The following is a 27,670-nucleotide window of genomic DNA, read 5'->3' on the forward strand; positions in this document are numbered from 1 at the left end:
TTAAAATAAAGGCTGTTATAAGAGAAAGGAAGGAAACTTCATAATGATCAAGGGATCAATCCAAGAAGAAGATATAACAACTAAATATATATGCACCTAACATAGGAGGACCTCAATATATAAGACAGATGCTAACAATCATAAAAGGAGAAACTGATAATGACACAAAAATAATGGGGTCTTTAACAGTCCACTTACAGCAATGGACAAATCATGCAGAGAGAATATCAATAAGGAAACACAGGTCTTAAATGACACATGGACTTAATTGATATTTTAGAACATTCCATCTGAAAGCAGCAGAACACACATTCTTCTCAAGTGCACATGGAACATTTTCCAGGATAAATCACAAAGAAACCCTCAGTATATTTAAGAAAACTGAAATCACATCAAGCTTCTCTTACAACCACAACACTATGAGATTAGAATTGACTACAAGAAAAAAACATAAAAAAAGCCAACAACACATAAGCATGTGGAGGCTAAACAATATGTTAAAAAACAACCAATGGATCACTGAAGAAAGCAAAGAGGAAATAAAAAAAGAGTCAAATGAAAATAAAACACGACTATCCAAAACCTGTGGAACACAGCAAAAGTAGTTGTAGAGGGAAGTTTGAAGCAATACAATCTTACCTCAGGAAATAAGAAAAATCTCAAATAAATAACCTAACTTTACACCTAAAGCAACCAGAGAAAGGAGAACAAACAAAACCCAAAGTTAGCAGAAGGACAGAAGTCATAAAGATTAGAGCAGAAGTAAATGAAATAGAGGTGAAGAAAACAAGAGAAAAAAATCAATAATGCTAAAAGCTGGTTCTTTGAAAAGATAAAATTGAAAAACCTTTAGCCAGACTCATTGGAAAAAAGGGAGAGGGCTCAAATCAATAAAATTAGAAATGAAAAAGGAGAAGTTACAACTGACACCACAGAAATTCAAAGGATCACAAGAGACTACTAAAAGTAACTATATGCCAATAAAATGGACAATCTAGAAGAAATGGACACATTATTAGAAAGGCACAATATTCCAAGACTAATCCAGGAAGAAATAGAAAATATGAACAAACCAGTCACAAGTACTAAAATGAAAACTGTAATTTAAAAACTTCCAACAAACAAAAGTCCAGGACCAGATGGCTTCACAGGTGAATTCCACCAATCAGAGGAGACTTAATACGTATCCTTCTCAAACTATTCCCCCAAATTGCAGAGGAAGGAACAGTCCCAAACTCATTCTAGGAGGCCACCATTTCCCTGATACCAAAACCAGACAAAGATACCAGCATAAAAAAACAATCACAGGCCAATATCACTGATGAACATAGATGCAAAAAACCTCAACCAAATACTGATAAACTGAATCCAACAATACATTAAAAGGATTATGTACCATGATCAAGAGGGATTTATCCCAGGGATGCAAGGATATTTCAATATCCAAAAATCAATCAGTATGATACACCACATTAAAAAAATTGAATAAAAACCACATGATCATCTCAATATATGCAGAAAAAGATTTTAACAAAATTCAACATCATTTATGACACAAACTCTCCAGAAAGTGGGCATAGAGGGACCAGACTTCAACATACTAAAGGCCATATATGATAAACCCACAGCTAACATCTTACTCAATGATGAAAAGCTGAAATCATTTCCTCTAAGATCAGGAACAAGACAAGGATGTCCACTCTCACTACTTTTATTCAATATGGTTTTGGAAGTCCTAGTTACAGCAATCAGAGAAGAAAATGAAATAAAAAGAATCCAAATTGGAAAGGAAGAAATAAAACAGTCACTGGTTGCAAAATCCCATTTACCATCGCATCAAAAAGAATAAAGTACCTAGGAATAAATTTACACAAGGAGACTAAAAAGACCTGTATATCAAAAACTATAAGATGTTGATGAAAGAAATCAAAGATGACACAAACAGATGGAAAGGCATATCATGCTCTTGGATTGGAATAATCAATATTGTCAAAATGACTGTACTGCCCAAGGCAATCTACAGATTCAATGCAATCCCTACAAAATCACTAATGGCATTTTCCAAAGAACTAGAACAAAAATTTTTAAATTTGTATGGAAACATAAAAGACTCCAAATGGCCAAAGTAATCCTGAGAAAGGAAAGCAGAGCTGGAGGAATCAGACTCCCTGACTTCAGACTATACAACAAAATTATAGTCATCAAAACAGTATGATATTGGCATAAAACAGACGTAGAGATCAATGGAACAGGATAGAAAGCCCAGAAATAAACCCACACGTCTATGGTCAATTAATTTACAACAAAGGAGGAAAGAATACACAATGGAGAAGACAGTTGCTTCAATAAGTGGTGCTGGGAAAACTGGACAGCCACATGTAAAAGAATGAAATTAGAACACTCTCTAACACCATACACAAAAATAAACTCAAAATAGATTAAAGACCTAAATATAGGACTGGATACTACAAAACTCAGAGGAAAACATGGGTGGAACACACTTTGACATAAATTGTAGCAATATATTTTTGGATCCACCTCTTAGAGTAATGAAAATTAAACAAATGGGACCTAATTAAACTTAATTTTTTTGCACAGGAGTTCCCCATGTGGCTCAGTGGGTTAAGAGCCTGGCACAGTATCCATGAGGATGTGGGTTTGATCCCTGGCCCCACTCAGTGGGTTAAGCATCCAGTGTTGCTGCAAACTATGGTGTAGGTTGCAGATGTGGCTTGTATCTGGTGTTGCTGTGGCTGTGTTGTAGGCCAGCAGCTGCAGCTCTGATTCGTCTCCTAGCCTGGGAACTTTCATATGCTTCAGGTGCAGCTGTAAAGATATTATTATTATTATTATTATTATTGCTCAGCAAAGGAAACCACAAACAAAAAGACAGCTCACAGAATAGGAGAAAATATTTGTAAATGAAATGACTGACAAGGGATTACTCTCCGAAATATACAAATAGATCATACAGCTCAATGTATGTGTGTGTGTGTGTGTGTGTATAATCAACCGAATTAAAAAACGAGCAGAAGATTTAAAGAGACATTTCTCCAAAGAATACAGACAGACGGCCAAAAAGAACATGAAAGTTCAGCACCGGAGTTCCCGTCGTGGCGCAGTGGTTAACGAATCCGACTAGGAACCATGAGGTTGCGGGTTCAGTCCCTGCCCTTGCTCAGTGGGTTAACGATCCTGCGTTGCCGTGAGCTGTGGTGTAGGTTGCAGACGCGGCTCGGGTCCCGAGTTGCTGTGGCTCTGGCGTAGGCTGGCAGCTACAGCTCCAATTCACCCCCTAGCCTGGGAACCTCCATATGCCGCGGGAGCGGCCCAAGAAATAGCAAAAAAGACAAAAAAAAAAAAAAAAAAAAGATAGTTCAGCACCACTAATTGTTAGAAAAATGCAAGGCAAAACTACAATGAGGTATCACTTTGCACCAGTCAGAAAGGCCATCAAATGGTGGAAATGGTGTGGAGAAAGGGGAACCATCCTCCACTGCAAATGGGAATGTAAATTGGTGCAAACACTATGGAGAACAGTATAAAGATTCCAGAAAAACCTAAAATTAGAACTACCATATGATCCAGCAATCCCACTCCTGCGCATATATCCTGAGAAAACTATAATTTGAAAGCATGCACCCCAATGTTCACTGCAGCACTATTTACAAAAGCCAAGACATGGAAGCAACCTAAATGTCCATCAACAGAGGAATGGATAAAGAAGACGTGGTACATACACACCATGCAATGTTAGGTATAAAAACGAATGAAATAATGCCATGTGCAGCAAAGTAGATGGACCTAGAGATTATTTGCTAAGTGAGGTAAGTCAGACAGAGAAAGATAAATATCATATGATATCACCTATATGTGGAATCTAAAAAAATGAAGGACTATTTACAAAACAGAAACAGACTCACAGACTTTGAAAATAAACTTATGGTTACCAAAGGGGAAAGGCTGGGAGAAGGATTAATTAGGAGTTTGGGATTAACAAATACATACTACTCTATATAAAACAGATTATCAACAAAGACCTACAGCATAGCAGAGGGAACTCTACTCAATATTATGTAAATATCTATACGGGAGAAGAATCTGAAAAAGAACAGATATACGTATATGTATGTATATATATATATGCGTGTGTATATATATATATATAAATAACTGAATCACTTTGCTGTACACCTGAAACCAACACAACATTGTAAATCAACTATACTCCAGTGTAAGATAAAAACTAAATTAAAATAAAAAATCCAAATAAAAAATCCAATAAAAATATAAGCAAAGAAAAAAAAAGGCTAAACAGGATATTGACTCTCCAAGTTTTATCCTCTGGATCACTTACTAATAACAAAGACAAAAATGGAGAAATCTGATAGACAGTCCCCAAACCAAATTGACGTTACTGCATTTTGATGTCATATACTGGGAAGGGTGTGCATCCTCATCTATTCCTGTTCTTGCTGATATGAGAGAATAACTATCCAACCTCGATTATGGGGCGTTCTATAACATAACTGGCCTGGACTCTTCGAAAATTTCCATATTATGGAAAACAAGTACAGGCTGGGATCTGTGTTAGATGCCAGGAGACCCAAGGATGAAACCACCAAGTACAATGTGTGATACCTGACGGAATCCCGGCTCAAAGCAAAACTGAACACCTAAAAGGATATTATTGGGGTGTATTAGATAATATTCTAACAAGGACAAATTTCCTCAGCGGCATGATGAACAGTGATATGTAGGAGAATATTCTCACTCTTAAGTTAAAGTATTTAAGCATGAGGGGCTATGACAGCACAACTTATTCTTTCTCAACTGGTTCAGCAAAACAAACAAACAAACAAAGAAAAAGGCATATAGATGGATCAATAGATAAATCAAATGTGGCAAAATGTTAACAGCTTGTGAGTCAAGATTAAGTGTATGTAGGTGTATATTGTACTACTCTTTAAACTTTTTGGTAGATCCAAAAATAAAATGCTGGGGAAAAGCACAAAGTTCTAAAGGAATCTCATCCCAAATCCACAGATCCGTCCCAACAGGGTTCTGGAAGTGTGTGATATTGAGGCAAAGGAACACATGTCATGCATATGACCAATGAACTGAGAAGAGCTCTGTGGACTTCCTAGCTCCCAAGTGCACCAGAGGTCACAATAGCATCATTTTCTCCATCTCATTGATAACATGGGGGTAATGGCACCTTCATTAACAGGGTTATTTGTAGGACTGAACTACAGTGTCCAGGAATTTGGGAAACAGAATAAACTTATTTTTAAGCAATATATTCGCTTATATTTTCAAATAATAGGCTCAATGTGTTTTACCTCAACCTTCAGATATTTTTTTCAGGTAAAGTCCTTCTAAATGTATTACAATGGCCTAACTGTAAATTGAAAAAAGGACAACAAATACACTGCAGAGGGTCCAAAAAATCTGGAAACGTAAGAGGCAAAGCTGCCTTGAGATGTCACTGCAGAGCCCTTTCAACATTCAATCAATGAACATTTACAGTGAGCACCTATTCTGTCTCTGGAACTGGGCTAGACTCCGGGGGTAGAGTGGGGTCAGAGACTGGGGCCCAGCCCTCATGGACTGACATTCTGGCTACAGGAAGCCTGACCGTGAACAAGCCAACAAAAACAATTACAGTTTTGGTGAGTGCAACCAAATAAATAAATTGGTTGCTGTGATAAACAGAAACATGGGGGAAATGAGGGAAGCAGCGTGCTCTGGTCGGGGAAGGGCCTCATCCCCAAGGATGAGAAGGAGGTAAGCATGTAAAGGACTCGTGGCAAAGCAGCCCAGGTAGACAGAATAAGCGCAAATGCCGTGACGCAGGGAAAGCTTGTTTGGAGAACTGGAGGTAAAGTCCGGGTAGTAAGAGGGCGAGTAGGACTAGATCAAACTGGAAGGTGGGCTGGGCCACAGAACAACCTGGAGTTTGGTCTTTGAAAGCAAAGGGAAAGACCTGAAGGGTTTTAAGCAGGGAAATGTGCTCTAGCTCACTCTGCTGCTGGGGGAGAAAGGTCAGAGTGGGACAAGAGCCTTTTAGTGGAATTTAATTTTCTTTTCTTTTTTTTGTCTTTTTAGGGCCGCACCTGCAGCACATGGAGGTTTCCAGGCTAGGGGTCACATCAGAGCCGCAGCTTCTGGCCTAAACCACAGCCGCAGCAATGCGGGATCTGAGCCCCATTTGCAACCTACAGGCAGCTTGCGGCAACACCAGCTCCTTAACCCACCGAGTGAGGCCAGGGATTGAACCTATATTGTCATGGACTATGTTGGGTTCTCAATCCGCTGAGCCGCAATGGGAGCTCCAGAATTTGATTTTCTTAAACGAAGCATGTGCTCCCTTGAAAAATATAAAAATGACTTTGAAAGAAGGGAAAGAATTGGCTGAATAGAGTGGGACAGGGAAGACCTGGATTGGGACCAAGAAGAGTGGAATTCATTAATGCAGGAAATCCAAAGAAGCAAAGGTTGGCCGTGCCCACCTAAGTACTGTTCAAGGGGAAGAAGTCTTGGCCAGTGGACTTGAACCATTCTGGTCCAGTTGGCAAGGCCTTGGATTTTATGCTTCAGTAGGGACGAGACTTCTTACATCAGAGGTTTGTGTGATTACTGTGTGAGGTGATCTATGCAAAGGGTTTAGCACAAGGCCTGGCTCAAGATATTTTGGCTGGTGGTATTATTAGTAAATCCAGGGTCAATACCAGGGTTAGCTATGATTTTATCTTCATCATCGCCACTGGAGGAGGACTCTCTAATCTGACAGTCACGTGGAGCTCTTTATCTGCCCTGCAGATTGTCCATTTCTTTCTGTGTCAGGACTGACAGGACCCTGGGAGTCATCCTCCAGCCTCGGTCACCCAAGTCCTGTCACACTGATCTTCAAAGTCCTTCTGATCCGTCCTCAGCCTTCCCCACTGCGCCACCCACACCCTCATCATTGTTACCCCTCCTCTGACCTCTCTGTCCTCGGCCACACTATTTGTCACATGTCAGGGAGAGTGCCCTTACTGAACACCACCTGGATGGACTCAAGGCGAAATTCCTTAATGCGCACTCCTTACAGGAAGGCCCCTCACACCCTCTCTTGGTGTCAGGGTCCCATTTTGTGCTCTCTTCCCCTTGCTCACTGCATCCTCGTCCTACCAGTTTGTTTTATGTTCCTTGGACTCATTAAGCAACTTCTTGCCTCAAGGCCCTTGGACAGGCTGTTTCTTTTTTCTGGAAAGCTTTACCCTTCCTATTAGCCTGGCTAACACCGGTACCAAGTGATCTCAGCCCAAGGATCACTTCTTCAGGGGGGTCTTCTCAGGTTCCTCCATGAACAGCTGAAGTCCTATTTTCTATACTTGCACTTTCCTTCACAGCATTTATTTTCACTGCAGTTCTGCTATTGGTATGACATATACAGAGATTTGTTCATAGGGTCAATCTCTTCCCTAGAGAGTTAAGCTCTATGAGGGCAGGGGCCTCTTCACTGAAGAGTCAACTTCACTGAAGTTGGTCTTCTTCATTGAAGTTTTCCCAAGGAGCCAGGCACAGAGGAGGCATTTGGTAAATATTGGATGAATGTAGGAACTGAACTGATCTTGCCTGAGTCTGCTCTTCTCCCTGCCATGGAAAGTGCTCTGCAGGAAGGCTGTGCAACCCTTCTTGGAAGGAAGAGGTGTCTGACTCCCATATCGCCTTGTCTAAGTGGACCAGCAGAGCAGAATTCAGGAAAGGCATACCTTTTGTTCCTTTAAATACTGTATGTTTAAATTCCTAGACTTAGAGGTTCTAAGTACTCACAAGCATCAGGAAAATACTTTGTAATTTGCTAAAGCTCAGACCTGAGGGGCATGGCTGTGAGGCTGGGGTGTGGGGGATGGATTGTCTCAGATGGGACGTGAGCTCAGCTGACAGCCCAGCATCCAGGTCTCAGTGGGGCTGCTCTACCCTCTATGGAAACATTTACAAAACATGGGGGTTCGAGATCTACTTCTCCCCAAGGTCAAGGGTCTACACAAAAGTCGTTTAATCATGTGTAGAAGGTTTAGAAAATGGGGGTTGGAAATTCCTTAGAATCTCACCTTCAAATTTCACCCAATGATTTCATAGAAAAATCTTCCCAGTGTGTCTTCATGGACATAGACTTTGGAAACAGACCTAAGTTTGAATCCTGGCTCTGCATTTACTTTTCTTTTTGTCTTTTTAGGGCCGCACGTGCGGCATGTGGAAGTTCCCAAGCTAGGGGTCAAATTGGAGCTGTTGCATCTGCGACCTACACTGCAGCTCATGGCAACGCCAGATCCTTAACCCACTGAGCGAGGCTAGGGATCGAACCCGCATCCTCATGAATGCTAGTCGGGTTCGTTAACCACTGAGTCACAACGGGAACTCCTGCATTTACTTTTCTCTCAGCCTCTGTTTTCCCATCAGTGAAAGGGGGATGGTACTCACCCCCACAAAGTTATTGGATTACATGAGCCAATATATGTGAATTTACCTATTCTCCCTCCCGCTCTTCCTCCATGCTGAGGGGTTCCCATAAACGAGGAGGAGGCTTGGGCTCCCCAACTTCTTCCTTTCTTCCCACACCCCTGGAGCTGGACAGCTCAGGCTGACCTCAAAATGCCCTCTACAACATCCTCAGCCCTCTTGAAGAGGATAGAGACAACTAAGAAGCCCTCACAGTAAAATGCCCACAGACGAGGCACTGGCCATTTCAGGGAACCATTCAGCTGTGTTCTTTGTAGGACACTGCTTTCAAATGATCGTTTCTAAATATTTTTTTTCTCTTTCTTAACTCTTGGTCTCCAAAGAAGCTGGAAAGGATGTTAAGGACAAAATAGAATTGGGACACATCCTGTTTATTCTTGGTCAATATATACTGGTCTGAGGCCTTCGTTTATTCAAAGCAGAAGAATATTCTGCAGTAAGGTAGATCCCATGCCCATCTTACGTCACTAGTGCCTATGACCCAGGTGTATTCCCTGGGAAGCAAAACAGAAATGAACAAGAAGTGTTAATGGTGAACTGTACGCAAAAACAGCCTGCTTTAATATTCAACTTTCTGCGAGATCTCCAGAAGAAGCAATTACATAAACCTCAGTGAGGCTGAGGACGCATGGCATTTGCCTGGGGCTTTGTTTGGAGAGGGATGTGTACCTTTCTTTAAGCGTGCTAAAAATGCACAACCACACACCACATGCTGTGGCCTTGACAATGCTCTCTCTTATGTTTTAGTTATAAGCGCCTGGAACACAGAAGAACCTTGTAGCTGACTCCTAGGGCCAGGCTACAGGCAGACGGAGGGTCTGCTAACAGTGCCTGAGCACTTCCTACTTTTTTCTCATGTCCATTAATAATCAGTCTTGGTAAGTTATGTATTACATTGCCCATTCTACAGAAGGAAGAAATTGAGGTCTAGAGACATAAAGTTAGCTGCCCGTGGCAGAGCAGGTAGTGGAGGAGGGATTTAAACGCAGATCTTTTGTCTTAAACCCAGTCCTTTTTTTTTTTTTCTTGAATGTTTCTGTAACACCTTCCTCAGTTCCAGGCCCAAGAGGGTATAAGGACCATCTTATTTTCTCAACCTCAAAATGATCACAGCAGGTAAATTATGTATATATGTGTGTCTACAGACACTCACACACACACTTTTCCCCCCCTTACTGTTCGAGAATAAGTTGGACACTGTGGCCCTCAGTACTTCAAGAGGGATTTCCTAAAACCAAGGATATTTACTTTCATAAGCCAGGATAAATTATAAAAAATAGGAAATTTAATGTTAATACAATACTATCACATAATCTATTTAAAATTTACTTATTGTTCCAATAATGTACTTTATAGCTTCTTTGTTCCTGGTTTAGGATCCCATCTACGGTCATGTTTTGCCTTTAATATTCATGTGCTTTAGTTTGTTTTTAATTTGTTATAGCTCTTCAGTCTTTCTTTGTTTTTAGGGCATTGGGACTTCTGAAAGTGCAGGCAAGTTCCTTTGTAAAAGGTCCTTCAATCTGGGTTTGTCTGGTGCTTCCCTGTAATTAGATTCAGGTTATGAATTTTGGCAAGAACACGGTATAAGTGACGCGGCATCCTTCTCAGGGCATCACATCAAGAGGAATGTCAGTGTTCTCCCCTGTAAACTTACTGTCTTTCCTTGAGAAATTAATAATTACATTCATTTTCCCAGGGGCCTCATTAATCCCTGGCTAATCAAATCATTCTTACTTAAAGCAGCTATTCCATCATTATCCTTGTCAATATTTGCCCCTGAGTGTTAATTAGTCTAAGTCTCCTAGATCCTCACGGATCACTGGCTTTGCCCGGGACTGGAGCAGAGCCACTTTCACAGATTTAAGAGTGTCTTACATCTTTTGCAAGATGTACATTTTTACCTTGCCACTGATTTGCTCTGACAATGTTTGCAAGGTCCACATTCAGTGAGCAATTGACCCAATCAAGACACTCTGGTGATGGGGCAGGGAAAGATGCCAAGGCTATGTCCCACCGTTAGTGAATCTTTCTCATGGTAGGATGACTTCTGCTTGCCTCCACAACCTAATGACTGTGAGGACTGCGGTGTTACCTGCCACAACAAAAATACTATGAGAATGCTCTTTTACAGCCGTAGCTCCAGCTCTGTCACCCCTTGTTCCTTACAGTTATACCGAGGAACAATGCTTTCCTTGAGCTAATACGTTAGAGTCCCTTACATGACTTTAATTCATACCAATGTCCACTGTGAGACTTCCACCCCTTGTTTGTGAATAAATGCTCCTTACCTCTTAAAACGTGTTGGTAACTGGATAGCAGAAACTGCAGATGCTCAACCAGCTCATCCCATGTCTGCCACTGGGTTTTATCTGACTGCAGAGAGAGCAAAAGCAATTGGCGATAAATGCCTTCCACAGTTAAAGGTTTTGTGCAGTTTTCAAGTCACTTTTATACAACGCTCAAGGATTAAGGAAAAGGTGGTCTGGGCCTGGAACTGAAAGAGGAAAAAATGTACCTGACACTTGAGCAGTGACGTGGAATTGTTTAGAAAATAGAGGGCCTGGGCCAGAGACAAGGGCAGGCGGGTGGGTGTTTCGCAGCTGTGGAGGAATATGATCTCCAGCACTTTGCAGCGCAGAAGGTGGCTTTCCATGGTGGTAAAGAACATCTCTCTGCGTGGAGAGGAGAGAGAGAGGGTTCACCATCACAACTGCTGTTTCAAGGAACATATACCAGAATTCTCCCTGAAGGCTCCAGCCTTTGCCCTAAAACAGAGGAGGCTAAGAAGGAACACAGTGAAGGCCTACATAATCACAAAGCTTGTGCACGGAGCAGAAATGGATTTGCTCCCGAATCAACCAGAGGAGGGAAAGTCTTTGACATTTGAAAAAGGCAAGTTTGGTACATGTTAAAAAAGAATTACAGGGAGTTCCTGTTGTGGTGCAGTGGAAATGAATCTGACTAGTATCCAAGAGGATATGGGTTTGATTCCTGGCCTTGCTCAGTGGGTGGGGCATCTGGCGCTGCCATGAGGTGTGGCGTAGGTTGCAGATGGGGCTTGGATCCTGAGTTGCTGTGGCTGTGGTGTAGGCTGGCACCTGCAGCTCTAGCCTGAGAACTTTCATATACCGCGGTTGCAGCTCCCTACAAAACAAAAACAAAAACAAAAAACAAAAAAACGCAAAAGAATTATATCATACTGTAAACCAAGGGAAATAATCATGAGATTAAATATTTCTGAATGCCCATAATGTGCCAGGTACTGTTTGGCACAAACAAGGAATATTAAGAGAAATAAAGGCGGATGTTGCTCTCAAAACCTGACAGCTGAACAGGGGCAAGACGTGTGCAGCGGGAACCAACATGAAGTACAGGGCATGTGTGCATGATGGGAGGAGGTGTCTAGGGCACTCCTGAGACAAAGAACAGAGCGCATTTGGTCAGGGGGCTGGAAGCAACTTCTTCTGGAAGCGGGGGCACTGGTGATGGCGGTCTAGGAGGAGTAAAGAAGGTCCAAGGCAGAAGGCATTTCAGTGGAGGCAGAAACATTGGCAAAAATGAAGAAAAAGATAGAACTGGGGCACTGCAGCTTTCTTAAATTTCAAGTCCAAGACTTGAGTCCCAGAGAGACTCTGGCCCTTGACATAGTCACTCCATGCAGTGCAGGGCTTGGCCAGCCAGGGTGGGATGGACCACATCCAGAGGCTCCTGAGCAGGACAGCTATACAGCCAGGGTTGTGCTTCAGGAAGGTGAATTAGACTCATTGTTTTAAAAGCAATGTAAGCTTCCAAAAAACGTTTTGAATCTTGGAGGCACAGGGTGCGTCTCCGGACTGCCCAAAGGCTCTTGCCAGAAGGTTTGTTTGGTGGTCCCTACCAGGTCTGCTGGTCAGAGCAATTTTGAGGAGCAGATGGCTCATGAGCAGATAAGGAGATGGCAGGAAGGGAGCCAGCCCCAGATCTAAGAGTTCTTTCTTCTACAACATCTTGCCCCTTTGCAGTTTTGCAACCTCTGGAAAAATAGGGGGCTCTTTGTATTACTGCCACATCTAAAAATGATAAATAACAAAGTATTCATTCATTTTTATTTTCCTTTCTCCCCTTCCTTTTGCTTTTCTACCAGGCATGCATATTTGTGTAAAAACAAAGTTTAAAAAGCAGAACAATTTTTTTTTTCTTTTTAGGGCTGCACCTGTAGCATATGGAAGTTCCCAGGCTAGGGATCAAATCAGAGCTACAGCTGCTGGCCTACACCATAGTCACAGCAATGTGGGATCCAAGCCGGGTCTGTGACTTACACTGCAGCTTGCAGCAACACTGGATGCTTAACCCACTGAGCAAGGCCAGTAGATTGAACCTGCATCCTCATGGACACTAGTCAGGCTCGTAACCCACTGAACCACAAATGGGAACTCCCATAAATATTTTTAAACCTATGCTTCTTACCATTCGAAAGCTTAAAAAAGTCTACAGTATTTGTGAAAATACATTTTATCTCTTTAATGTGTGTGCATGTATTTTAGTACTCTTCTATAACTTCTGGACAAATTTTCTTCTTTTATGCAAAGGACTCCAAATTACTACATTTGTAAGATATTTCCCAAATTCCTTTAAAATCTAATTTCTACTCTGCAAGTGGCCCATTACTCTCACAAGACAGTTTTCCTATTCAATAACTTCTATTTCAAACAACATTTCATCTTCCAATTTTTATTCCAGAGTTTGCATCTGTCCTGGCTTTATAATCCAACATGGCAAACCTAGAGATGAACAAAGGACAAGAACAAAACTTTAATGTATTGAACATAATAGGAAATGGAGGGACAATCATCTCTAGCAATTCAAATTCTTTTTTTTTTTTTTTTTTGCTTTTTAGGGCCCCACTTGAAGCATATGGAGGTTCCCAGGCTAGGGGTCTAATTGGAGCAACAGCTACCGGCCTATACCACAGCCACAGCTGTGCCAGATCCGATCCACATCTGTGACCTACAGCTCATGGCAACGCCGGATCCTTAACCCACTGAGCGAGGCCAGGGATCAAACCCACGTACTCATGTTTCGAGTTTGTTAACCACTGAACCATGACAGGAACTCCTGAACAGGTAAACTTTTGATACAGACTATGTTTGCAATGGGACCCAGCCTGTGACACTCTGTATCAAATCAGGGCTCAAAAACAGAAAAAAAAATTCTGTTCAAAAAACAAACAAACAAACAAAAAAAACCTCCCTTCAAATGCCAATTGAAAGTTCAGGCTGTCACAACCTGTGCTTGGAAGGTTCCTAGGACCTTCACCGTAGGTTTAATTAACTTGCTACAGTGGCTCACAGAACTCAGAGAAATACTTTACTTACCCAATTTACCAGTCCATTATAAAAGGATATAACTCAATGGAGTTCCCACTATGGTACAGAGGGATGCCCAGCATCTCTGGAGCACTGGGACGCAGGTTTGATCCCTGGCCCAGCACAGTGGGTTAAGGATCTGGCATTGCTGCAGGTCAAAACTACAGCTCAGATCTGATCCCTGGCCTGGGAACTCCATATGCCACAGGGTGGCCCAAAATAAAAAAAGAGAAAAAAATCCCAAGAAGGATATAGCTCAAGAACAGCCAAATGGAAAAGATGCATAACATAGGGGGAAATGGTGAGGATCTTCCATGCCCCCTGGGTACATTACTCTCCAGCAATCTCCACTTGTTCACCAACTGGAAGCTCTTTGAACCTAGTCCTTTTGGGTTTTCAAAGAAGTTGCATTAGATAGGAACTACTGATTAAATCATTGGCCACTTGTAATTGAAATCAACTTCCAGGCCCTGTTCTCTCCCAGAAGGTGGGGCTGGGGTGGGGAGAAGGGATGGAAGTGGAGGGTTGGAACTTTCAGTGCCAATCCTCTAACACTGGCCACCAGTCCTCATTTTTAGGTCACCTAGGAGCTTTCTGAAAGACACCTCATTAATGTAACAAAAGATAACTTTATCACTCCTATCACTTACAAAACTCCAAAAGCGCTCTGTTCCAGAAATAGGATGAAGATCAAATATATATATAGTCCTTATTATAAGTCACAATATCACAGATAGGTAGTATAAAGACTTTTTCTCCCTCATCTCTGAGTTTCTTTTAAAAACAACTAGATGTTTAAAGCAAAAATATGATTCCATCCATCTTGGAGTTTATAAAATATGTAAAAGTAAAATGTATGACAATAATAGCACAAAGGATGGGAGTAGGGTAAATGGAAACACAGTTATAAGATTCTTACACTACATGCTGTGATATAATATTAATTGAAGGCAGACTCTAGTAAATTAAGTAACCATTAAAAAATTGCTGATAAAGCAATTTGATAAAATCTAATATCCATTCATGATAAAAACCTAGAAAACTAGGAATGTTGGGGAATTTCTTCAATTTATTAATGAACATCTACAAAAACCCCTATAGCTAGCATCATAACTAATGGTGAACTGATATTTTAATTAATCAATAAATAATTAATGGACTGAATGCTTTCCCCTAGATCATGAACAAAGAAAGATGTCTTCTTTCTTCACTGCCATTCAACATCGTACAGGAAGTTCCAGCCATTGCAGTAAGGCAATAAAAGGCATGCATATTGGAAAGGAAGAAATAAAACTATCCCTACTTGCAGATGACAATAATGACCTACACAGATAATCCCAAGGAATCTTTGGCATGAAAGCATTTTCCATAAAAGAAAAAAGTGATAAGCTGGACTTCATCAAAATTTAACACCTGCTCTATGAAAGGTCTTGTTAAAAAGGATGAAAAGACAAACTACAGAATGGGAGAAAATACTTGCAAATTACAGATCTGAAAAAGGATCAGTATCTAGAATATATAAAGACTCTCAAAACTCAACAGTAAAAAAGCAAGTAATCCATTTAGAACCAGAGAAAAGAGATAGTTTAGTAAAGAGATGTTATACAGATGGCAATTAAGTACATGAAAAGATGTTCAACTTCATTAGTCATTAGAAAAATTAAAATGAAAACCACAATGAGATATCATCACACAGAATGACTAAAATAAAAAATAGTGACAACACCAAATGCTGGCCAAGATGCAGAGAAACTGGATCACTCATACCAGGCTAGAGGGAATGTAATATAGTAGAGTCACTCAAGGAAACAGTTTGGCAGTTTCTTAAAAAACTAAATAAGTAACTACTATATAATGCAAAAGTTGCACTCCTTGGTATTTATGTCAGTGACATGAAGATTTAGTTTATTCAAAAATTTGTACATGAATGTTTATAGAAGCTTTATTTGTAATAGCCCCAAAATGGGAACAAAGATATCCTTCGATGGATAAATGGTTTTTTAAAAAAATAGATGGTACATGCACACTATGGAATACTATTCAGCAATAAAAAGAATCAACTATTGATAGATACAGTAATTTGAATGGATCCCCAGAGAATTATGGTAAATGAAAAAGCTAATCCTAAAATATTACATATTGAATGATTCCATCTATACAACACTTGAAATGACAAAATAATAAAAATAGAGAACAGATTAGTAGCTGCCAGGACATGAGGAATGAGGGTGGGAGGGGAGTGGGGATGGTTATAAAAGGGCAAAATGGATAATCCTTATGGTGATGGAAATGTTCTGCATCTTGGCTTGTATCAATCTTGATATCCCGGTTGTGATACTTATGCTCAAGTTTTGCAATATGTTATCACTGGGCAAAATTGGGTAAAGAACACATGCGATCTCTCTGCGTGATTCCTTACAACTGCATGAGAATCAACAATTATGTCAAAATCAAATTTTAATTAAAAAAGTTTAAGAGCCTTAGGAGACAGACAATAGAAAAACAGAAAATACCTGATTGATGAAAAGAAGGAAGAAAAAGAAGTAAAAATGAACAAAGGACATAAGGGACAAATAGAAAACAAATAGTAAGATGATAGAAGTAAAATCAATAATTAAATGTAAATCGAATGAATAACTACAGTTAAAGGCAGGGATTGTCAGCTGCTTGAAAAAGCAAATCCAACTGTATGTTGTTTATAATAAATAGGCTTTTTTTCTTTTAATTTTTTGTTAAGATTCACAGAAGAGTTGCAGAATAGCACAGATAATTCCAAACACCCTTAATACTTTTTACCCAGCTGCCTTAAATGTTAAACATTTACCATATCTTCTTTATACTTCTGTTTTCTTTCAATTTTTTCCTCTGAACTATTAGTAAGTTGCAGACATGATACCCATTTATCCCTAAATACTTCAGTGTATGATTCCTACAAAGGACATCCTCTTAGAAAACCAAGTATAATGATCAAAATCAGAAATAAATCTTAATGCAATACTATTATATCAACCATAGACTTTAATCAGTTTTCCTCCATTGTCTTAATGATGCCGTTAATAACAAAAGAAAACCCCAGATTATATGTTGCATTCAGTTTCCTGTTTTTCAAATGTCCTTTGATCTGAAACAGTTTCTCAGTCTTGCTTTGTCTTTCATGACATTGACAGTTTTGAAAAATGCAGGTCATTGTTTTTTTTTCCCATAGAACATTTCTCACTTAGAATTACCCTGATACCTTCCCATGATTTGATTGAGGTTATACCTTTTTTTGGCAAGAGGGCTGCAAAAATGTTGTTTTTCTCAGTGCTTCATATCAAAGCGCATATGGTACCAATTTGCCCCATTGTTGGTGTTAATTTTGATCACCTGACTACAGTAGTGTCTCCACTGGAAAGTTGTTACCTCCTAATGAATGTCTTGTGAAAATATATTTTTGAGATTGTGAAAACATCTTGGTAGTCCACAAACTTTCACCATTTTAGTGCTCACTCATACCAGAATTAACTCATTATGATGGTTATCATATGGCATTTCCCCCTAATTCATTGTTTCCTCTTACATTTATTAGCTGGCTTTCTACTGTAAGGAAGATAGTCTTTCCTCTTCCTTCCTTTCAGTATTAGAGTCATGGATTCTTATTTTATTCAACAGTTCTGAACATTCTTTGAGCACTTCCTCACTTTCTGGAACAACAGGCTCTAGGCTCATATTATACTTTTCCTTACCTCAGCTCTGGTTCCTTTCGGTGTAAACTAGTATTTAGAAATTTACAAAGATCTGAGGACTAAGTGTGCTCACTGTTGCTAGGGTGTAATTGTTTCTATGCTCTCTCAGTGGGTAGAGGTAGGAGACAGACTATGAGTACACACGTACACACACACACACAGTATAGTATGTAGAAAACACACTCACACATGTACATTTATTCCTGTATCTAGCCATATTTATTAGAAACCACAAGTTCATAGCGATATCTCCAATTCCAATCCAGCACCACAGGCTTCCTTCTATCCTTTCCCCTTTTCATATGTGTAACTCTCTTCTCTGACAGTGAAAAAATTAGCTCTTGTTATCCACAATAAACTTATTTGTTTAATCATAGAATACACACAAGATAGTTTTTGAATTAACTTATACTTCTGTGAAAAAGAAATCTACTAACTAGATATTTATTCACCCGTCATTTTGTCTTTAGGTCTAGGGCATATAGTCCAAATATTGTGTGTTCGCTTACTTGGACAGACTAGTGGTTGCCAGGAATTGGGGAAGATGAATAGTTATGGCCATAAATGGGTAGTACAAGGGGTCTTGGTGGTGATGGAACAGTTCTGTATATCCTGACTGTGCTGGAACAGTTCTGTATATCCTGACTGTGCTGGTGGTTATGTGAAGCTATACAAGTAATAAAATTAAACAGAACTACATACAAGTGTAACCAGGCTGAAATCTGAATGTGTTCCATGGATTGTGCCAAAGTCAATTTCCTTTCGTGATACTGTACTATAATTATACAAGATGTAATCACTGGGAAAAATGTGTATAGGATCCCTCTGCATGAGTTTCTACAACTTCCTGTGAATCTGTAATTATTATTTTTTTTAAGTTATTTGAGATTCTCCTCCCTCCCACCCCCCACCCCATGGTCCCAGTTGTTATACATTTGAAACACAGGTTAATTTGTCTATTTACATTACATGTTAGGCTCCCCTCCAACTTCTTCACTGATTTATTTCTCTTTTTTGAGTATGTAAAAGATTAATTATGGCCCTAAAAGTATAAAAGTTATAACTATACAAGGAAGTGTGCTCAGGGAATTATTACATTATTGGTACCACCACTAAGGCCATTACCACTCCAGCCCAACACCCTAACTAACTCCTTTCCAGCCTGTTACCATCCACCCCTGTATGTAAGCAGTTTGATTAGTCAGCAGTTTAACTTTTTTTCCCCCACAAATGATTATAATCATGTATATTTAAAAATTTCTCCTTCTTAGAAAATGTACATATATTTACCATGCATACTCTTTTGTATTTTGCTTTGTTTACTTAACAATATATTTTGGAAAACAGTTCATAAAAATTTTGCTATTTTTAATTTTTGTTTTTTTTACAGATACATATCCATGTGTAGATATATGACAGCCATTCAACCACTGTCCCATGTATGGGCATGTGGGTTGTTTCCAGTATTTCACAATTACAAACAATGCTATTGTGAATATCTATATATATTTCATATTGTTAGAAATGTACCTTGGGGGTACATTCCCAGACATGAGATTGCTGGGTCAAGAGGTAAATGTTCATTTAGTTTTTTTAGATATTGTAAAATTCTCCTCCATAACGTTTGCATCATTTTGCATTCCCACCAGCAATGTATGAGTACCTACCTGTTTTCTCCAGCTTCACTAACAGAGTTTTATAGTACTTAAAATTTTTGCTTTTTAGATAGGTTAGAAATGTTATCTTAGTAGAGTTTTAATTTACAGTTCTTTAAATATGAATGTGGTTGAACATTATAAGAAAATAAAATTACAGATCAATGTCTCTAGGAAACATAGATGCAAAAGCCCTTAACAAAATATTAGCAAATTGAATCTGTCAGTGCAAAAAGGATAACATATCACAACCAAGTAGAGGGTTGTTTTTTTTTTTTGTTTTGTTTTTTTGTCTTTTTGCCATTTCTTGGGCCGCTTCCGCGGCATATAGAAGTTCCCAGGCTAGGGGTTGAATCGGAGCTGTAGCCGCCGGCCCACACCAGAGCCACAGCAACGCAGGATCGGAGCTGCGTCTGCGACCTACACCACAGTTCACGGCGATGCCGGATCCTTCACCCACTGAGCAAGGGCAGGGATAAAATCCGCAACCTCATGGTTCTTAGTCGGACTCGTTAACCACTGAGCCACGACGGGAACTCCCCAAGTAGAGTTTTCTATTCCAGGAAGGTAAGGTTGATTTAATATTAGGAAATTAATCACCATAATTCACCACATCAATGGAACACAGGAGAAAAATTATAACTATCTCAATAGATGAGGGAAATTACACTTCACAATTTTTAATACCTATTCTTCACAAAAACACTCAATAAATTAGAAGGAAGCCTCCTCAATCTGACAAAGGGCACCTATGAAATTTCTATAGCTAACATTATACTTAATGGTCAAAGATGGACTGTTTTCCCCCTAAGATCAGGAATAAGGCAAGGATGTGTGGTCTTATCACTACTCCAATATTCTATTGGAAGTATCAGTCCATGCAATAAAGCAAGAAAAAGAGGCAAAAGGCATAGACATTGGAAAGGAAGAGGTCAAACTTTTCATTTGCAGACAATATGTTGTATATGTAGGAAATCCCAGGGCAACCACAAAAAAATTCCTACTAGAATAAGTGAATTCAGCAAGGTTGCAGGATTTCTATAAACTATCAATGAGCTCCAAGGGAAAAATGAAAGGTTACATGGGCTATGTGTTTATCAAAATTCATGGAATGATAACCCATGTAAATTAGTTTGTATCATTTAACTGCATGCAAATTATAACTAAACTTTAAAAAAAATGAAAATAAACCAAGATAAAGGCCATATAAAGCATCTTTTAGTATAATTTAGGTGGTTGCCAATTTGCCTTTTCTGAGAAAATTTTGCTTGTTTATTTGGTTCCTTCATTCATTCATTTATTTATTTTTACGGCCATACCTGCAGCAGATGGAAGTCCTTGGGCTAGGGGTCAAATCAGAGCTGCAGCTGCCAGCCTATGCACAGCCACAGCAATGCTGGATCTTATCTGCATCTGTGACCTACACTGCAGCTTGTACCAACACCAGATCCTTAACCCACTGAGCAAGGCCAGGGAACAAATCAGCATCCTCTCGGACCCTATCTTGGATTCTTAACCAGCTGAGCCATTAGAGGAACTCCTCTGAGAAAGTTTTAAAGCAGGGCCAGGTTTTATTTAAAATATTTTTGTCTATGTTAAGTCTAAATTTGTTTATAGTTACCTATTCCTTAGATTTCTCATCTTTCACCAGAATCTGGACCTAAATGAATGAATGGTATGGGAGTTGAAACATGGGTTTAAATTTGGATTCTGAATCTGATTATCCAGGTAACCTTGGGCCAGTTATTTAACTACTTAAGAGTATTTTTCTCATTTGTTAAATAGGAATAACATTATAATGTTTTATGAAAACATTAGGTAATTAATGTGACAAGACTGCCACACTGTAGGGACCCAATAAACATTTGTCAATCTTAGCAGGGTATTTTAATTAAGTCTTTATTACAATACTATTTGTTATGTCGTTTTCTTTTAATAGAGGAGCCAGAACTGTGCACGAGTAGTCTTGGCTGCCAACTGAGAGCTGAGGGGATGGTAACAGGGAGCTGTAGAGATAATTTCCCCAAGGGTCACCAGCATACGATGGCTCTCACATAGTTGTTTCCTGTACTAGCAACTGTTCATGAATTCATATTCATTCCAGTTTATTTTTCTTTCTTTGGATTCTAAAATTACTGGTTCAAAGAAGGGATCATTGGTCTTAGCCAAGAACTCTCTTTCTTTATCTCTTCCTAGTGGAATGCTTTTACATTCTCAGAGAAATTGAATTCCTTATCCTTACTATCTGGGCTCATTCTAAAGGCGTAACCTTATTCATATTTGGGTCATCTCTTCTTCCTCTAATATTGGACATGCCTATTTTATTTGTCCATCAAGACTTTAGTGAACATTTATACCAGGCTCTATGGCTGAGGGTCAGAGGAGATGGCAGTACTTAAGAGCTGAACCTTGAGGGATGAGCAAAGTTGTTAGCCAAACAGATAAAGTGGGAAAATTTAGGCTGCATTTAAGGCTCTATCCCTCCTCCCAAGAAATTATGCCTTACTTGCAAATAGTAACAATTGGTTGAGAACCTCTTCCTTCCAAAATGTTAAAGAGACAGGAACTATCCTTCTATGTCTTTTTTTTTTCTTCCTAATTTAACTACTGTTTGGAATTTTTTTTGAAATTATGTTCCCAGACCCCCAAAACAAGAACAAAACTAAAACTCACCTCTGACTTCTCTCAGGAATGTCCAGCACAAACCCAAACATCATTTCAGCAATCTTATTAGAGCTACACGTGGGGGTCCTGTCCACCTCGACAGCTATGGACAGCATCCTCTGCAGCTGGCATACAATCCTGAGTCCAGAACATAGAACACGAATGAGCGGGAGGGTCTGACAAAGAGCTACCCTGCTGGCTGGGATGAGGTCCCCACCAGTGTACTAAAGGGTCTTAGAAAGCACATACTAGGTCAGGGAGAACTACTCAAGCTATCAGCATGCTTTTTTTTTTTTTTTATTTCTACTAACATCTACTTATAATAATTTTATTATTATTATTATTGATTATTATATTAGCTTTCATTTAAGAAACAGTGTCTGCCTCTCTTGGGCCTATACACTGGGATTCTAGGATGACCCTACTTTCCTAATTTAGGACTTTCCCTGATCTGCCCAAGCAAACGCTTCATTGTTCTAAAACATTCTCCCTTTAGACACAAGATTGCCTCCTCAATCAGTTGAAAGCAACACTTATATTTAAGTCAGGTCAGCACAACTAGGTTATAATATAGCCTTGTGAATTCAGGCACAAATGCTATATCTGAACTATCCAGGGTGACTTTTTTAATATAATTGATATGGAACAGTAGGTTACTTGCAAAAGGGCAACCCCAGCCCCTAAAATCCTGGCATTTTTCAAAAAAAATGTGTGAAGACCATATTCACCCCCAGAAAGATGTGCCAGGCATCTTTTTCTAGTGGAGTCAGAGGAAAATGGACCTGCCCTAGTCTGAGCCATTGTTGCTATAACCTGTTGGCACCTGCAGTTTAACTGCAATTCTTCTCCCAGGACTGGAGGAGGGAGACACAGGTCCTTGAGGACTGGAGGCTGCCAAACACCCACTCCCCTCACTCCTCTTCCATCAATGGACAGATGAAGTGAGGAGTAGCTATAACCCTGTACTGCCTCTTGGAATCCAGGAAAGGGCAGGCAGTATCCTCTAGCTTTTGTTCCACTTCAGCTTTGTGAATTCACTTAGTGAAGGCCTACTCATAGGGGGAAAGCGTCTGCTTTTGTTGTACCTTTGAAATTAGGAATTCAGCCTTTAGTCAAACTAAGATAGTCTTTAGTAAGAATCAGCCTATGTTACAAGCGCTTGTTAATTTGGGGAAAACTGTTCCTAGGGAGTTGCGCTGCTCTCTAAAACAGTAAATCCCAATAGCCCCAGGAACGATAACTTCTGCTTGCCCCTTACAGCTGACTGGTGTTCTTTGTCAGGTTGGGCTGGGGAGAAGGTTGGCTACTGTTGGCCTTCAAGATTCCTGTTCCTGGAGATGTCTGATTCTCATCTGGGGGCTGAGTTAATCTGTCTTCAGTTACTTCTTTGACCAACCACTTGATGACATCCCTGCAATGGAAAAAAGATAAGAACAAAAAAGTTTAAACTTCTGTCTTACTCTATGGTATTCAGAACTGCAACCTTAACATGGGCTTCTAGATTCCGAGATTTTCCTAACAGCAATAGAAAAGGCTCTTAGGCTATTTTTTTTTAAGAGGTCCTTTTCTTTTCTATTTTATTTTATTTTCCCATTGTACAGCAAGGGGATCGAGTTATCCTTACATTCATACATTACAATTACATTTTTCCCCCTACCCTTTGTTCTGTTGCAACATGAGTATCTAGACAAAGTTCTCAATGCTACTCAGCAGGATCTCCTTGTAAATCTATTCTAAGTTGTGTCAGGCTATTTTCAATATTTAAAAAGTCTAATGGAAACACTGCATTTAATTGCAGTAAGGTTACAAAAGCTAAGTAAAATACCAACATTTTTCTTGAAGTTATAATTATTGAAAGGTATCTCGAAGGTCAAAGCCCACTGTCTGTAGCTTCCTTATCAGGAACAATCCTTGACAAGGTGAAAGTTGGACTGGATGACCTTGCAGCTTTTCTATTATTAGGTGTCAGCCATTATTAATGTGAAGGTTTAGAGTATGTATAATGGAGTCACACTTTATACAGGCTGTAGGCTCTCAAGATCAGTAAGGTAAAAACATCTCATACAGTCAGTTACTTTTGGTGATCACTTAGGTAACCCAGGTAAAAACGATGGACTGAATATACACACCTAATTTTGTTCCCTCCTAAATCCCACTAATACGACGGTAAATAAAATTTTTTTTTGTCTTTTGTCTTTTTAGGGCTGCACCTGTGACATATGGAGGTTCCCAGGCTAGGGGTCAAGTCGGAGCTACAGCTGCTGGCCTACACAACAGCCATAGCAATGCAGGATCCGAGCTGTGTCTGCCACCTATACCACAGCTCATGGCAACACTGGATCCTTAAACCACTGAGTGAGGCCAGGGATTGAACCTGTGTGCTCAAGAATACTGGTCAGGTTTGTTAACCTCTGATCCATGATGGGAACGCCACAATAAATAATTTTTTAAAAAATCCACAAAGAAGGGAAGAAAAGGAGAGGAGATAATAACAGTGAAAATTTGGAAGCTGAAAGGAAAATGAAGTATATTCACAAAATAGAATATTATACAATTGTGAAGGTGAATAAGCTACAGATAGGTAACAATATGAACAAATAGTACTCTATCATATTAAGTGAAATATAAAATCAATTACATACATCATGATATTCTTATATACAGCTACAAGGAGCTAAAATAAAAATATATTCATTATAAGAATACATGTAAGTACACTAAAGCTAAGTGAAAAGGAAAGGAAAACAATGAACATTCAGGATGCTGATAATTTTGGGTGCAAGAAGGTGCAAAAGTGGGTGATAGGGGATGGATGTGTGGTTAGATGCAGGCAATTGTCAAGGTCCTAGTCTTTGATTTAGGGGATAGATTAGGAGATGCTGATTACAAAACTGAAAGTAACCAATTAACTAAGTAAATAAGGCAAATGTCATGTTTAGATGATGTTTAATCTAAGTCTATGACTTTGGCAAAGGGGCAAATTTTAACTGACTTAGTAGAATTGAGAAAGCTGAATCCTAAGCCAGCAGTAGAGAGGAGCAATCCTAAATAATTCCATTTACCAAAAAAGGGGGGGAAAAAACTTCCCTAAGTGCTGCAACTGGTAGTACAAGGTGACATACTCAACCATGAAGTAAGAATGAAAGGGGGCAAGTTAAAACAAATATGATGGCTTGTAAGTGGTTTAAGAAACTTCTAGACCCTTAGACCTTCTTCCAAACCCTGAAGACTTCAGGCTAACTCTGTGGAGAGGTCAAACAGATGGTCTGTGGACTGGGATACCTGGCACAGCTGGGAGGTGGAGGTATCAAAGCAGAAAACAGGGGCAGTAAGTGAACATATCCACGCTCAACGCAGAGACACCTGACATCTTCTCACACCCATCTTCCGAAAACCTGGCATCCTGATCTTCATCCTTCATGCAGAAGACTGAAAGTCTTTTCTGGAAAACTCATCCAGTCCAAGAAGAAAGACGTAAAGACACTGACAAGGTATTTTCTAAGAAACGGGCAGCCAGTTCCACCTACAGGGAAACTTGGAAATGACAATGTACTGCCATGTATTCAGAGTCTGTCAGCGTTTGAGCCTGTCCCCCTTAAACATGGATAGATTATCAGGGTTTACTAAACATCTAAGGATACATTCTAACACAAGAGAGAAAGATCAAAATATCAAAAAGCAACCCTCCTCTCTCCTTAAAAAAGCAACTTAGAGAAAAACAGACATTATATGGAGAATTACCAAAAACAAAAGACATCATCAGTATCATCAAAGATATAAAAAGATATGGATCCATGAAAGAAGAACAGAAAACTATTGATTAATTTTAAAAAGGAGCATTTAAATAAAAAGAGCTCTTAGAAATTAATAATATGCTAACAGGAAGGAAAACTATTTTCCAAGAATAAAAGACATGAAATGGCCCACTGAATGCTCAGCATAATGGATGAAACAAGCATACATGGTAAAAAGAGGATTCTATAAACATCCAGAGGGAAAAAAAATCAAGGTACCTACAAAGTACCTTGATCAAAGTAGCTTATGGCTTCTTAAAAGCAATTCTGGAAGCTGAAGACAATGGGAGATTTCCTTTAATGTTCTGTAGAAAAGTTATCTCCAACCTACATATCCATACTCATTAGTCAATCAGTGTGTGGGGAGGTAAAGATATTTTCAGATATACAAGATCTCAAAAACTTTACCTCCCACATGCCTTTTAAAGAAGCTACTGGGGACTGATCCACCAAAAGAGGGAGTAAACCGAGAAAGTGAAGGTCTGAAACAGAGATTCAACATGGAAACAAATGAAGGGAATTCTCACATTTATGATAAAAACTGGCAAAGATGACAACCAATCCAGACTGAAGAAGGTCAAAACATTCTATAACAGATCTTCAAGAAGAACTTGAAGACTACCCAGAATAAACATCTAGAGGATATTCAGATCAAACCACAGAGAACTTGGGGTTGACTTCCGAAACACACAAGGAATATGAGGAAACTTCCGATATGCCCAAAGAATATGAGGAAACTAAAGACGAGGCAATTATTAACTCTAAGGAAAACAAAAAGGTATGAATGAAAGAAAAAGTAATCATAGTTCAGTACTTGGCTCAACTCTGACTAGTACACATAGTTACAGTAATAGAAACACTGAATACTGATCTAAACAAAGTTATAATATCCTATGTTGATGGTATAGGGGCTGAGAAGTGTGTGTGTGAGGGAGGAGTTAGGGAGGAAAAGAAAGATAACTAACTCCTCATCTTTCGTGTAAGGAGTCAATAGATAATAGCTAATAATGAAAAACCAAGAATTAGCAACACAAGCAGGTTATTTAGCCACAAAGAGGTAAAAATCCAAAGAATCACTTAAAGAGTTGAAAGTAGTTATCCCTGTGGAAAAGGGAAACATGGGTGAGGGAATCTGGGGAACAGTACATTTTCTTTTCTTTTTGGCTTTTTAGGACTGCACCTGCAACAAATGGAGGTTCCCAGAATAGGGGTCGAACTGGAGCTGTAGCCACTAGCCCACGCCACAGCCACAGCAACGCAGGATCCTTAACCCACTGAGCGAGGCCAGGGATTGAACCTGCGTCCTCATGGATGCTAGTCAGATTCGTTTCTGCTGAGCCATGACGGGAACTCCGGAATAGTATATTTCTTAAATCTTCTAGAACTAGTTTACTCTTTGTATGCACAGTTAAAAAAGAACAGAAAATTACTTAAGAAGGGGTCATATGAAGACTGATTTCCCATCATTCTCTTTTGAAAAACTTATCTTTGAGTTATAACTTATATGAAATAAATTGCACATTGGTTTTTGTTTGATGAGTTTTTTTTTTTTTTTTTGAAGAAAGAAATGGAAAATTTTATTCAAGCCAGGCTGAGGATTATAACCCAGAAACAGCCTCTCAGAGACTCTGAGAACTGTTCTACATGTTAGAGGTCAGATTTATCTTTGATGGGTTTTGATAAATATATGCACACATCCGTGTAACCACAACCTCAATCTCTTTCCCTCCAGGTGGAACTTACTTTTTTCACCGAAAAAGCACAAAATGGAGGATGTGGCCTGCATGTAGAGGTCACAAAAATAGCTATCTTTAAATCCCAGAGTTAAACTCTGTACAGTGAGAGGCTTACACCATGAGACGTGTCATCCGATTGGGTTGGGTTCCTGTCTCCTATCTCACAATCCAATGCCTATGCTCGCTCACAAAGCAGACTGGTCAGGAGAGTTGCTCTTGTTATTTAAATTGTTATTTTTC

General features: G+C 39.5%; 1 protein-coding gene across 3 annotated transcripts in view; it reads right to left on the bottom strand.

Moving 5' to 3' along the window:
* SIMC1 (SUMO interacting motifs containing 1) overlaps window positions 1-27,670 on the bottom strand; it is a 73,993-nt gene that overhangs the window by 5,029 nt on the left and 41,294 nt on the right. Inside the window, exons 6-10 of one of the 3 annotated variants that reach the window (XM_021084429.1) lie at window positions 23,159-23,311; window positions 21,910-22,038; window positions 11,027-11,183; window positions 10,800-10,884; window positions 9,521-10,052 (exon numbers count right to left, since the gene is read on the bottom strand). In XM_021084429.1, coding sequence (XP_020940088.1) covers window positions 10,027-10,052; window positions 10,800-10,884; window positions 11,027-11,183; window positions 21,910-22,038; window positions 23,159-23,311 — 550 coding nt within the window. In that variant the 3' untranslated portion in view covers window positions 9,521-10,026. Of the gene's footprint in view, window positions 1-9,520; window positions 10,053-10,799; window positions 10,885-11,026; window positions 11,184-19,520; window positions 19,791-21,909; window positions 22,039-23,158; window positions 23,312-27,670 lie in introns of those variants that run through there. The other 2 variants (XM_005661476.3, XM_021084430.1) reach the window with 2 other exon arrangements.

The sequence above is a fragment of the Sus scrofa genome, chromosome 2, assembly GCF_000003025.6.
Source record: "Sus scrofa isolate TJ Tabasco breed Duroc chromosome 2, Sscrofa11.1, whole genome shotgun sequence".
In the NCBI taxonomy this organism is placed as follows: Eukaryota; Metazoa; Chordata; class Mammalia; order Artiodactyla; family Suidae; genus Sus; species Sus scrofa.